Source organism: Ptychodera flava, chromosome 17 (genome assembly GCF_041260155.1).
Source record: "Ptychodera flava strain L36383 chromosome 17, AS_Pfla_20210202, whole genome shotgun sequence".
In the NCBI taxonomy this organism is placed as follows: Eukaryota; Metazoa; Hemichordata; class Enteropneusta; family Ptychoderidae; genus Ptychodera; species Ptychodera flava.
Window position 1 is genome coordinate 9,621,382 of NC_091944.1, and position 15,443 is coordinate 9,636,824.

At 36.2% G+C, this 15,443-nt stretch overlaps 1 protein-coding gene across 20 annotated transcripts in view; it reads right to left on the bottom strand.

The window, feature by feature from the left end:
• LOC139115358 (regulating synaptic membrane exocytosis protein 2-like) overlaps positions 1–14,028 on the bottom strand; it is a 164,254-nt gene extending 150,226 nt beyond the window's left edge. For 14 of the 20 annotated variants that reach the window (XR_011548108.1, XR_011548109.1, XM_070677405.1 and 11 more), the window contains exon 1: positions 13,700–13,968. Coding sequence is in view for 17 of the 20 variants with exons in the window: in XM_070677405.1 (XP_070533506.1) it covers positions 13,700–13,818 (119 nt within the window). In the remaining 3 variants the exon portion in view is untranslated. Of the gene's footprint in view, positions 1–13,699 lie in introns of all 20 variants that reach the window. The other 6 variants (XM_070677420.1, XM_070677418.1, XM_070677409.1 and 3 more) reach the window with 4 other exon arrangements.
• Positions 14,029–15,443: the final 1,415 nt, after the last annotated feature.

The window sequence follows — 15,443 nt, forward strand, 5'->3', positions numbered from 1 at the left end:
TGCACTTGGATTGTGTCTAATGTGGCCATGGCTGGACTTTGAAATTTATGTTTGCAATGGCCTACAAGGACTGCCTACAAATAGAACACAAGGTAATCACTAATCAAGGCAATCGGCAGTTTAGCGAAAAACTTCAATAGCCCGCGCCCAGACTCAATGCAAGAATAACCACGGGCCTGGGACTAATAACAAGGGGAAACAAGACAACTTCACACTAAATTGTAATTAAACAATTTCAGAAAGTTAATCTTTTTGTCAAGGATGATTGCCGGGTACGATCAAGTGATACAGGCACATCAATATTTTACAACAATGAATTATTAATGAACTGGTTATCTTGAAAACAAGAAATTAATGTACAGTACTTTATGATACTCATTAGCAATGTCGAACATTATTCGATAAAAACGCTGTCAAGATAACGAAAAATAAAACATTATGTCTTCATAACAGACGCTCCGTGAAGTCAGTTTCAGATTATACAATGTGTGATAAATGGGGAATGATAAACAAAAGATGTACCAGATAAGAATGTATTCTGCTTATCTGAAAGGCCGATAAGCTTGCAGTCATAATATGCTGCATCATACAGGTAATTAATCACCAAAAGAGGCTATCACTATTATTTTTTATAATGTTGCTGAAAATATTCCATTTTCATATCGTAAGGCGGACATTATGTATGGCCATGACCACAACTCTTGATTGTTTACGAGTTGATTTGATAATTCTTCTTCAGCTGCCGGCACTGTGTGCCATTCTTTGACCATGAATATGCAAAAATTAAAAATGTGACAGTTGTCCAACAAGAGAGCTGTGGCACATCTTAAGCACGGAAACTGTTTTTGATCCTTTGATTAGGGTCAAAACACTGCAATTTAGCACATTCACATATACCGGTATACTGGCGTGACAACCAATTTTTTATTATCATTTTTATCCTTAACAATTTGTCTCCTGCCAAAGATGTGAATTAAGCACACATAGCATCGCTGTTTCATCCTACATTTTTAGGGTAAACCATAAAAGCAACTTACAATAGTACATATTACTAGTGTATTAACAGAACATGTGCGTGTAACACTGTCTGCTGATGATCTGTATGCACCATTCATGACCAATTTGACATATTAAACCTCACTGATTAACCCTTTGAGTGCTGTAATTTTTGCAACCAAAATTTTAGTGCAACATCTTACCAATTTTCATGAATTTTTCTGTAATTTTCTTGATAATTTTGGATCATATGGACATCACATCTCATTGGCTACAGTTTTTTATCAAAATTTTAGCAAAGATCTGAAAAAAAAAATTGACTGGGAATATTTTATAAAGGAAACAAAAAATTTGACGATGCCGCTCAAAGGGTTAAGCCTATTACTTGACCAATTTGGTCAAAAAAGGTGAACGAGAGCAGCAACGGAATATAGAAGCCATGGCATAGGATAGCCAGACTGCAGCTATATGTAGATGAGTCACTATCCAGAATAAAATGCATAATTAAACAGGATGAAATTGTATAGAAATTGTATGGAAACGTAGTGGTACCAGCAGATATGGAGGCAGCATATGTGCATGTATTATATATATTAATAACATAATGTGATGGAATTTTAGACTGGTTACATGATTCTTGTATACCAGCAACTGTGAAACCATATACTGTACATGTGTACAGGCGTAATAAGGTACCTATAAAACATACACTGCATGTTTATGTGAAATGATTGCTAAAACAACGAATAATATTTGTTCAATCATAAAACGCAAAGTCAACGTTACGTAACAAAAAGGATTATTAGGTCACAGTTCCTCATTGGGTAAATATCACATTTCCTGCCAAAATAAATTGAAACCAGGAGATAACTACTCTGCCGTTATTATCTTCCAACCAATGATGTCCATGAGCTTTTCTGACCACTCATCAATCGCAGAAAGTTGTCTTCCCACTTTCAAAGTACACCACCGAGTCAACAGATGACATCAGTAAAATACGTGACTAAAGACAAAGTGTCCACCCTTTGAGCACCAAAGTCAATTTTTGTCACCTTTACAAAATTTACCTCGGTCAATTTTTTTCAGGTTTTTGCCAAATTTTTGATAAAAAACTGTAGCCAACGAAATGTGATGTCCATTTTGTTCAAAATTATCATAAAAATCACAGAAAAATTCATAAGAAATGATAAAATGTTGCACTAAAATTTTGGTGGGAAAAATTCGACACTCAAAGGGCTAATATATTACCATGCCCTGCCTGTCGCATTTGATTGGTCGAGCTGAACCATGCGACTGACCACAAATTACACAGTAATGGTTTGTTTACATGCCTGTGAATATGAATAATAAGATTAACAACTCAAAGTATCATAACTTTACAGCTCAAACGTAAATCACAATCAATCACAAAATAAAATGGAGCACTTGTAGGTCAAGTTGAGATACTTTTTTTGAAAGCATCTCCGGATTTGCCAATTTTTTACAGCGCGCGTGGCAGTGCGTCGCGTATTGCTCAGTTTCTGGGGCCCAGTTGTCGTTCGCTCCTGAAATGTTCGGAAATTTTGACGGTTTTCTTGGGTTCGCTGATAATATAATGGAAATAACAGACTCCGCTCTGACCATTAACATTTATTTGTGGGCGCGGGCTCGAGGAAAGCCAAATTAACAGGCTCGGCAAGCCTCGCCCGTTAATTTTTGGATTTCCTCTCGCCCTTGCCCACAAATAAACGTTAATGGTCAGCGCGTCGCCCGTTATTTCTATAATATACCCATTCTTGAGGTATGCAAATAAATGTTTAACGATCTCAAAATTCTTGACAGGGACTATAATGAAAGCTAGACTCCATATGCATATCAGGTACTTTTGCAGAGCTGCAATGCTTGGTCTAAGGTATAAAATGGGCAACATTACAATTTAAATTGTTTCGTCCATCTTTTTACTGTTTTCATGGCACAAAAACTGAAAAAGGGAAGGAATATTCACATTTATACATCACTGAATTCATATTATTTCAATTTCATATTCATGTCAAATATTGTTTCACGATGATATTATTTTTATTATTGATGACAATTGATATTATTTTTATTATTAATGACGATTGATAATTTAAACACAGCTCTACAACCGGCTGATAAATTAACTATGGCTTAAATTTTTTTGTAACAGAACAGTCAAATTGTTATTTACCACAAATTACGCACAAGTGCCCTTGTCAGCTATAGCAAATAGCTTTTTGTAGGTTTGTCCAATGACCATGATACAGAACTTTCTGTGTTTTCATACATTGCATCCAATTTAACACAAACGCTCATATATACACATACAAATCAGACACGAGAGCACAACTACAAATTCAGTACAACATGAAATATGAAACATGCAGTGCCCGACACCTTTGACATTCTGATCTACATACAGTGGAATGTACGAGTCCACAATAGTGAATTATTATGATCATATTCATATTTGCTATTTTTCTTCTGTCAACAGCTTCCCTGAGGGGAAGAAATTAATAATCAGGTTCAAGGATTAACCCACTGATAAATAAATATTGAAAAAAAATTGCTCTTGGAAGAATCTATGTTGGCTGAAGGTGGGAAATGCCAAACTATATAAAAGGGTACACTTAGTGACAAGCCTTAGAAGTGACTGAAGATTTGAAATCAGTTGATACACAGTAAATTTTAATTGTCAAAGTACACATTAATGTTCAAATACTGAGAATTTATAAGCGAAAACATTTTACACATCTACACAGGACACATGAACTCGTCCATAATGATGTAGCACCCGACCAACTGCAAAAAGGGTTCAGGAGAATAAAAATTTGAGGTCAACAGTATCACAGCTGTTATCATTCATTAATATTTTAAATGCAATCTCCTTGCAACAATTGGGTAAGGTCATCACGAGAATTAGCATAGGCAATTTACTGGTCAGCGCAGCTGTAAGACGAGCACTGTGTTACATGTATGTGTACATGTATACAGGCTTATTGCATCATCATAATACAGACATCAACCCATATGGCATGGCCTGTCAGCTTCTTTGGATGGCACGATTTCTCTTCTCAAATCAAAATGATAAATACCCAGTGTACATTAGAGTTATTACACTTATTGAATAATGGATTTAATAAACCTTTCAGTTCTAACCATCAGACAAATGAAGTTTTGTCCCTTCCATGGCGACCGTAACTGGATATTCTTTAGGGTTATGTGAAATGAGCACAGAAAGTGACAAGTCTGATTTCATTACAAAATATCACATGGTCACTGCAGAACTGTCAAATACATGTCAGAATGAAAACATGCTAGAAAGCACGGCTCCTGCCAGAAATGACATCAAATATAAATCTACAACAGCTATAGAATTAATGTGGTGGTACATTAAAGAGCCCGAGAAGCTGTATAATTTTAGATGCTTTTTTCACTATTGGTAAAAGTAAATGGCAATTTCTTATTCCATGCCATAAGGCCATTTAAAACACCTACTGTTTAGCTTTCTAGTACAGCGTCTAATTTCTAGTACAGCATGTAAATTGTACTCCTATTCCTTACATTTGCATTCTAGGCCGGCCTGGTATATCAAAATTTATTTGTAGCCCAGAATTCACTTTTCAACAATAACAACGCAGTCTACACATGTACAGGCTGAGTTTACATGATTTGAACAGTAGAATACAAAAGGTATAAGCGTAGTTGATATTGAGAACAAAATGCACAAAAAATTACAACTTCTGGCATTATCATGACTGTAAAATGCAAGAATCCAACCATGCCAAATTAAATTTTTACATCATCGGGGTGTGGGGGTGGTATATTTGTAAACTATTTTTTACTATGGAAGGCATCCTTTGGAAGGCTATGAACTTTGGGCCCAGGAAACTTTGGGCTTTCAGAAAGGTGCAAAATGGAATATTATTCATTTTACGGCTTACATGTCTGTAAAGAGCGGTGAAGACAGTACAATGTTCATCTTATGCCAAATATGACTGCTAAAAAGCTCTGTTAATTTTGATTCATTTTCAGAGAGTTACTCATGATTAACTCAGTTTTAAGGGAGTAAGTGCTTTGAAAGTGAAAGACTTAACTTTTGCTTAAACTTTCCTCATCAAGGAAACTTTCAATCATACTCTCATATGAACCAAAATCAAGAATAAAAAATCAGGGCTTGACATCACCAAGCAAATTTTCATGCCAAAGAAACAAGTTACCAAACATTTACTGATATTTGAAATTCAATATGGCTGCCATCCCTGTGTTAACTCTATGGGGAAATGTGAGTTTGATTGTCGAAAAAACCAAGAGGATGAAAATGTTACTTAACTTCAAAATGAGCCTCAAAAATGGTAGACCAAAAGAGTATTTGAAAAATTTCAGTACCTAGGCACATTTTTTTAAAAAAATGGGAATTACGAGAGTGTATCAACATTATTTATGATACAATACCTGTCAGATACCAATATCATCACTACGGACATGTAATATCAATATGAGTTCACTTTCAAGCATTGAGAAAGCTATAAACATCACATAAATGTTGACAAAAATTTCACATGAAGTTAGAGTATTTGAGATGGGGAAAGGTGACAGCCATTTGCACACACTGTATATACACATGCACATTCAAAAGTCAGAAAAATCATCAGTTGTACATAGGTGATACAAAATCAAAATATGAAAAGAGCAATTTTCTCTCCCATTTTCATTAAAAAATACAATAATTGAGCCAGCGTGACACTCAATAGTCAGGAGAAATTTAAGTCTACCTGATGATATAGGCTGTTAATGGTTCAATCAAGTCACGGAATGTAGGGGATGAAGAACGACATCAAAATAATTTCACTTCTTGAAACTCTGTGATTAGGTATGCCCTTGTCTTCCAAAGCCCATACAGTCAAAATGTGAAACCTGGTTTAGTTCCAATCAAGACCTATTGACACCGAATCTTCAAATATATACACTTGCATAATCTGGGTATCTAAAAAGGTACTTGTGGCTGTCAGTTTGCTTGAGAGCGAGCTGATTGTGTCAGCTGGCGTCTCCATCCAACCAGCTTCACTGAGACTTACAAAGGTCAGTGCCTGATCCTTTTGCCTAGCATGTGCTTTTCCAATACTCATTGACCCAAGTTAGCCTTCCATTCATACAGCATGTTTCCCTCAGATTCAACCGGTGTATAAAAAACACCCTCGGCGAATCACAAAAAATAGACAAGATCAGCATCACCTGGAAGTGAATATAAACAAGTTCGTTTTTGCCTGACTGCAGAATGACAGCATGCTCTTTGAATGTACTGTCTTGTCATCTGAATATATAATCTTGCTCGTGAAAGAAATAACATGATGTAGACAGTTTCCCCCACGGACACTTTCCAGAACATGACATTCAAAGGGGAGGGAGGAGGGTGCTATAATTGATGTTATGCACAGTCACACCCTGGATGGGACAATTTCCACAGTATCAATATTCCGACCTTTCCAATGTAAACTTGACAAGCACAGCAACACAAATTCATTATTAATTGCTTGACATATCAGGAGGGGCCATGCAAAGGTGGACTGCAGTATTACACGTAAGTGTACTACCACAGTCCAGCGAGAGTTAACCTTAATTAAAGGTGTTTTTTAGCTCTTCACTGCACATACACAGGAAACTCTTGAACATCAAACACGAGTAACTCTAAAACTCAGTATATTCATATCACATGACATCAAGCTTTCTTTGGTCAAAATTTATTATCAATGATTGGGCAAAATAAAAAAACTGAATATACATTTCTTGTTGTCTTTTGATAGTAAATTTTTGCACTCTCATCAAAGTCAGGGTTTTGCATTGAGTTTTTCTCAGGCAATAATGACAGGTACAGAATAGATGTGCATGTCACTCAAGACGAAGCCAGAGAATTTCGCTTGCCTTCAAGTTGGGAACAAATATTTGAACTCGCAAGCTTTTACAACACTTTTCTGATCTGTGGGGTCTCATTTTAAAGCTCTTTTAGTGAGGAGAATGTTAACCCTCTTAGTTTTTTGAAAATCGAATATTTTATTTTTCCCCATAAAGTTAACACATGGATGGCGGCCATTTTGAATTTAAAACGTCGGTACATGGTTGAAGGTTTCACTGAGGAAAGTCTGAGCTAAGCTTTAAGTTTCTCACTTTCGAGGCACATACCAACTTTAATACAGTTTCAGTTGCCCGTTGCGATGTTTAGTTAACGTTTTATTGCATTGAAACTACAACTGAACATATTTTGAAAATGTATTAGATAAATTGAGAATACCATGATGTAAACTGGACGACAAGAGCACACTGCTATGTAGCTATTCTCTCCAAAATACAAATCTAAACCAATTTTATAAATGGTGATCTAACAGTACTATTGTTTTCTGCCCCTCTCAGATTGTTTGTAAGGCTAACAGTTGCAGACACAAGTCCTCGTGACATATTGGAAACACCAATTTTTACTCTTTCTTGTATTATTGTTTCCTTTGCAATGTGAATAATTTCTCAGGCAAAGCACAAAGATCTGCATGGAAACAAGCAAACAGTAAACATGACTTCTGGGACAAGAAGTCTATAATCCATGAAATTCTTCTAAAATTTCAAAGCATTTCATCTGCATCCTTCTCTGACCAACCTACAGTAAAAGCTGAGGGGAAGCAAACATTATGTATACACTAATTAAGACACAAAACTCCTACCTTGTATCAGTGTTCAGGAGATCAATAGCCTACGTAATTAGTTTACCATCATACCTGCACATCTGAACACATGCATGCTGATGTTATCATCCAGTAAGAAGGAACACACAAAAACTGCAATTCATTGGTCAAGCTTAAAGGGATACAGTCGTCGGAACTGTGCTCAAAGGTCGTATGGGACCCATACAACCAATGTAGACACTGTATCCAAGGAATTATAGCGATTGATGAAAGTTAAAACATGTCTGTCATAATCTACATCGTATAATCTAAATGTTACAGCTATGATGATGAGGTGCATCTAGATATCGTGTACGAAATACATTGTTTGTAAACAAGAAACTTGCACAGACGCAGTTCCGACGACTGTTTCCCTTTAATCACTCTTTCACGAAAAACACCAACTATGATAGACTTTTAATGTCAAGTACTGTATCACTGTATGACAGTTCATATAGCTCAATTCCTCAGTTATCCCACCAATATCTGACCACCAACATTCCATTTTAATAGGTTGATTATAACAGCACAACCAAGATCTGCTGGTGCCAATTAAGCTATAATTACACATATACCAGCATATATATAAAAATACTAAAATTTAGCTATTGAACTATAATGACCACATTAAACCCTTTGAGCGCTGTAATTTTTCCCGCCAAAAATTTTGGTGCACCATTTTACCAATTTTATTAATTTTTATGTCATTTTTTTATAATTTTGGACCAAATGAACATCACATTTCATGGACTACAGATTTTTATCAAAATTTTTGCAAAACTTAGCGAAATTATTGACTGGTGTACATATGATAAAGGTGACAAAATTTGACTTTGGCGATCAAAGGGTTAAAAATTTTTTCAAATCTGGATGACTGGTTTTCCTTCATATAAACTACCTTAAAGCTATGTGGCACATTATGAATTCAAAGTGGTTGTTGACAATATAGCTGGAACATGTTTATCAACTTATTTTTAGCAATGATATCATACATACTAATTCATATGGACAAAAAAATAAAATTCATAATATGTATACATTTGTATGCTTGTGTAACAACCAGATGAACTACATGGTGATATTCCACACTATTTTACATCATTAGGAAGATTCCAAAATGTGTTGAATGCAGGGGTGAACAGATCTATTTGAAAGGGCATACTGGTACATAATATATTGATTGAATTGTACTTTAAATAATGACATCAAACTAACTCAGATAAAACAGGACTACTTAAGGTGGAGGGAGGCATCAGCGGACTTATTTTGTTTTTTAATGTGTTTTTATTCTCTCTCTTTTGCAATTTGCTCAATAAACTCACACTTCGAATCATACTTTGTTAGAATCATCTGAGACTGGGATGGAAGCATGCTAAAAACTGTCGACTGCAACTTTTATCCTACGTTAATACAGCTAAAATTTGACGAATTCCTGTTTTCAATCAATAATATTTTCATAATTATTAAAAATTCAAGATCAAAACTATTACCAATGATAAGCGAAATTTCAATTTATTTTTAATTTTCTGATATTAGCTCAATTTAATTCAGGTTGGCATTTCAACTTTACATAGGAATGGTGACAGATAGATGAAAAATATATGCAGAAATTTCCACAAAATTTTAAAATTATCGAGCCACCTCAGTCCGTTTTCCTATCAATTCATCAATCAGTCAGCATTTTCATAACAACAAAATCAAGTACGCAGTAAACATTATAATGAAGTCCAATATCGCTATATAACCTGGATGCATCTTGTCAATTTCCTCTGTTTTATTGTTATGATATCACAGATGCCCTACTCAGAGCATTTAATTTTAATATTACGAAATAGACATCATCCTGACAACTGCTGTTGCAGCGAGTAGTTCAGTACATTTCTATTTACAGACACAAACGCAATATTGTAAACCGACATCATAATAACTACTGTAATGATGATTTGCAAACAAGTCTCACTTTGAGCAATTCATGTCCCAGCTTGCTGTGTCAACTGATATTATCGTAATATTTGTGGCGATACAGCGTATATATTGCACAATATACCATGGGTGGCTAGCGCAAGCCAGCATTGTTATATCACCGAGGTCAACACAACTTTTATCAAGCATATTGACCTACATGGTATGAAATTGGATTTATATGTATATTATCGAAACCCACCATATGGCGGTCAATTACTCTATTGTGCAGACATGCACACTATCAGATGTGTGTCCTTTCATTCTGTATCAACAATCACTCACACCAATGAAGGTCAGCGACATATTTATCGGGAGACGCTGAGAGTTTTATTGACTCAATCATGGAAACATACAAACTACAGTACTAGTCAGCTCCTTTTCACAGTACAGCAAAACAAATTGGGCAAAAAATGTGCTGAGAACCACCATAATACAAAGCTTGATTAAATAATGACGTACTAGAGTTAAACTCTTCTTCATCCTTTAGGCCTAAGAGTACATGCGAGGTCACCACTATTTTAATCAAAATCTATGGATGACGCAGCAATTGTCAGTGAACAAAACTCTATGACATTTCAGTGATGATTTGAAGAATTGTCTTATCATATCATTTTAATATTGAGACATATACTTTTACCACACAAATTGTAAGCTGACAAGCACAATCAACAAATTTTGAATTTTGGCATACTGTTGTCAGTGCTAGACATCACATATTTCTACACATTTATGTTGAACAGTATTTGCTGATTAAGGGATGGATTTTCAAAGGTCCTAATTTTTCTGACGAAGGTAAAATCCAGATATTTACCAAATTAAGCTTCTGCAAAGATGTATAAAATTAACTCTGGGATGGATATTCGGATTTTCAAACATTTGCAATATTCTTTTAGCCTTCCACTTGTGGGGCTTAGTTTGAAACTGATGGAGCAAATAAAATTTGCACCTGCCTAGTTTTGTGAAAATCTTGAATTTTACTTTCCCCCATAGAGATAACACACTGATGGCGGCCATTTTGAATTGCAAACATCGGTAAATATCGGTTAATTTGTTTCTCTAGAACCAAAATTTGCACTGTGACCCCTAATTTTCAATCTTGATCTTGAAAGAGAATGGTTGAAAGTTTGCTTGAGTAAAGTTTTAGCAAAAGTTTAAGTCTTTCATTTTCAAGGCGCGAACTCCGTACCCTAAGAGACTAAACAAACTCGCAGTGTAAGCCTTAAGGACCAATAGGAGAAATTCAATATCCTTTTTATATAACTCTCCCTGTGTGCACACAGGTCCTAACAGTTTTTCTCATTAGACCAGAATTAAAAATGTGTCTTTTGTCATATGGCTGCAAAAAAAATTAGGGTAATGCAGAGAAAAGTTTGATGTCATAGGGGTAATGTAGGGTATGCGTGCGTACCAAACACTCTTTCTTCACCTGGGTGAAAACACTCTGAGTCTTTTTGACTTGGTCATCATGCTCACTTTCACAATTAACAACAGGCAGGTCAAAAACCACCCTTTGAACCGTGAGAACTGACAAAACGCAGGCTTATCACGTCAGGCTTTTCATTATGATTGCAAGATTTTACACTCATATAATCCATGGGAGCATATCGTATACACATTCACATTTTAAACTTCAAATCGAAATCACAAACGACAAACTTAGTCAGCCAATTAACTGATTAGACTTGGCTGTCACCTCTCCCTTGCAGTTGCACTACAATGAATACTAGGAGCAGCCTAATCTATTATTACGCTGAAAGGTACATGCACTTCCTGTCACCATGGAAACGACTCATCGCATTTATAAATGCAATTTGATGTGTACTTCAATAGGAATGCACTCTAAACCTTGAAATTGAAAATTAAGGAAATTTCTCAATATATTAAAGTTGAAAATGTTTCCTTGGAATTCAAATTTCCATGATACAGATGTATGTAAGACTACAATACGTTAATGTATGTGTAATACCACAATCTTAAAATAACTGATTCGGAATTGACATCAGAGGTAGCAAATCAATATCTCAGAGTGATTTGGTTGGTGACCCAGGGAAACATAATGGGAAAAACACTACATTATATTTTCAAAATCAATTTCCGCAGAGCTAATTCTTTAGGAAAATATTTCCACTGCGAATGTAATTTCAGATCTCAAAAAAAGTACAGTGAACCAGCCATTGGCTTCCCATGGTGGCCAGTATACCCTATTCCCATCATGATCTGTGGAGTCTGATAACATTGGGTTTATTGACCCGAGAGTCTGCTTGAAGTGAAAGGTCAAAGGATAAAGGTCAAGTCAAAGCACAATCTTCTGAGAAAAACCAGCTCTGTTTTCTTTGCCACTATCATTTGAAGGTCAATTTTGAAAGCATATTTCTAGCATTCCCTGATAAAAGTTGTCAGGTGTTGGTCAGTATCTGTTTATCCACAGTTTCACTTCACTCTGTGGCGAGCAAATGGAAAGAAAACTAGAGATGTTGTTTAAACTAAAATTACGCCATTAGTGCAAATGTGACTCCATACTTGTAAATAAATGTTTCTATGACTGATATTTGTCCTAACGCCCCATCAACTGCATCAACTGATTTAGATATAAATTCAATACAGTTTTAACTTCTCTTTTATTTGTACAAAATCAGAAATCTTTTACACTGTGTAAGATGGAGAGGTGTATTATCATGATTATGCCATATTTTTAGATAAAGAATCTTGTCAGACAAATTTTTCCAGTATCTTTTATAACTTTACCCATTTATGAATATTAAGACAAGATGGTAAAATTCTGTGATTATGAAGCTACAGGGTGCACAAAGTAAATTTCTAGCTGACATGACAATGTCTCATTATACATTAACAGTATGTACAATAGTAGTCAATAGAACATCACTAGGTTAATGGGAAGCCATAACACAATTTAATATTATTCTAGGGGTACAATCCTATTTATTAATGAGAAAGGGCTTCCCAAGACATCGCAGAATTCCACCATAATACACACTGGGCCCACTGTTGTCTGTGGTATGCTAACCGGCTCTCATTACACACTGATGACATTAACCGTCTCAGCTGTCGTATAATAGCAGAAACAGTGTCCTTCCAGATAAATAGACCACCCTCCAATTTAACCTGGACACTGATATACCTCATACTTATCAGAAAGGAGAAATGCCACAGATAAAAACAAAAATATCACGGATATGGTACAATTAATAGATAACCACCTGCCAAAGTAGTCGATATTCCCTGGGATGGCCGCACAGAGAAACAGCAATTAAGATGCAAATATTTGGCAAGCTAAACAAATACATTATGCGATATGAATTGGGAAATTCTTGCAATTCCACATTACGATATTGAAAATTGTACTTCCTTTATTAGTTTCTACGAAAACGCCCACAATAATTCAATTTCAAAAATGACATCGCGTTGTGTGTGATGACATCGTTGTCCTGAAGTGAGTATGAGAACGAATACATTTCAGAGAGAAAACAGCAGCAACATTTGTACAGTATGTGCGTCGTCGTGTATTTTTTATTGGGTTGACCAAAATTTACATGGTTAAGAGCATGAAGACAATCATCAAAACACACAATTATGTATGTTGGCCGGTTGCTTCGTGATGCGAGTGTCAGTGAATGTGAAGGATGACGCGGGAATATTCTTGGTCGCCGCTTGTCGCTTAGGAGTCAGGAAGCGTAGTGACAACGGCGAACTAGGCGATGCGGATGTCATGTCACTGGGCATCTTGAATGTGAACGTTATTTCGGAGTGACAGGTCGATTCACACTCGATACAGACATAGCAATGATATTCACCATCCAAACGGGAAAAGACGTTTATTTTTACACCATTATTCCGAGAGAAAAGCGAAACAGTAGCCAACATCGATCGCTATGTACGTAACGGTGAGTAACGGGCTTCTGTGGAATATTTTCATCGCTCCTTCCTGTACTTCACTTTGTGTCAGTGATGATGCAAAACGTCCGTCATGTCACACATTCATTTTCATATATGAAGAAACACAGTCTTACCTTATTACAGCCGCATTTTTCTGTTCTTCTTCTTGCTGTCTTTCCATCACCGAAAGAATGATTTTTCTCTCTTCCTCCGTCAGATGACTGAGATCGGGCATTGGGGCCGGGGCAGCCATCTTGTACCCCGTGTTAAAAAACTACCGAATATCAGCGGTTAGATTCCCCCAACAGTTCTTACATTACCCTCCTTACACCATCTTTCTCTTCTTGTTTGTTTGGGCAGTGATAATAGGCCAAATCCGGCGCATTTGGCCCCTAAATTGGGGTCGAAATCGCGCTGTGAGCAGATCACACAGCTACAAAAAAATGGCCTAGCCAATTTCGTTCATTAATTATGTCTGATTAATTATTCATGAAGCATTTCCTCGAAACAGCCAATCGCATAATTGTATTTTGGAAGATACCATTTTCTTCAAGAATCTATTTTTAGGGTGCCGTTGGTGTACCTCCGTATCGTATATTTTCGCTGTTAATTTTTTTTCGTGATGGAATTAAATATACACTCTTTGATTAATCAAAGATACGATAAATGTTTTTTGTCTTTCCACAGGACTAAAATTTATTTTCAGCGAGCGGGTAATATTGATGACCAATAGGAAGTACGAGATACATTGCACTGTCAACTCTGCTACCTGATTCACATTGTAAGGGGACTCGACTAGGGTGATGCGGAAAAAGCTGGGAGTTAACATGTTTTGTCGACTTTCATTCAGTATGTACTTGACCGATTATTTTGATTTCGAAAGTCGTTGTGACCTGTCCTAAAATACCACCATGCGGCAGTGTTTTTAATCCTATTAACAGACGTCGATTATGTTTCTAGTGGAAATTCAAGATGTTCTGAAATTTGTAAGGTTTATAAGCCAGGATGCCATCGCACTATACCTTGCTTGATTCTCGTTTGATCATATCAACTACTAGTCACTATGATGACGTCATGGTGATGTGTTTGATAAAACCCCCTAACTCGATCGAAATAAGCGTCTTAGCAGGATCACGCAGAACAGCGAGCAGCTCTTTCTTGAAAGATCTTCGAACGCTGTGATGTTTATAGACTCGGTCGTCAACTTTTTGTGATAACAAGTGTAATCTCACATCATTTACGTCATGTTTTAATAGAGTATTTTACACGTTTGTTTTATATTGGGTATACTGTTTCCTTCCAAACCATGGTCGGGTGTGCGGCGTTCAAGTTGGCTTGCGAAGAGAAATCGGACGGAAATACTGAAACATGCAGTTTCTATGAATTTCATGAAAATACAATTTAAAAAAGCGTTGAAGTTGAATAAATAATGAGGAATACTTAAATACGTTTCATACTCATGACTAGGGAAAAATTAAGATTTCCCGTCTACTTTCTTTTACTCTCGCAAACAAGACCCCGTTGATCATGTCGAGTACCCAACTCGCCTCCACATACCAAAACAAAACTGGGATATTTGTGAACTCTTTTTCATGCGAACGTCTGAAATGCAAACTAAAATACATTGGTGAATGATGTTTCAAGGGTTCGGACTTGAATCAACAGGTGGCTTCTGTCAATTGCACGTACCTACTCTGTACCTTTGAAATGAGTGCACCATCACGTGATTTGGTGTGCGCCCCCCCCCCGCCCCCCAGTATGACGTAATTCTTTCTTACGATTTTGCTAAGGGATGGGCGGGAACTTAGACCTTTTAATTCAAAATGTAATGCACGACACCATATCACAAATTTTTGTGAGTATTTGTACAGTAATGCA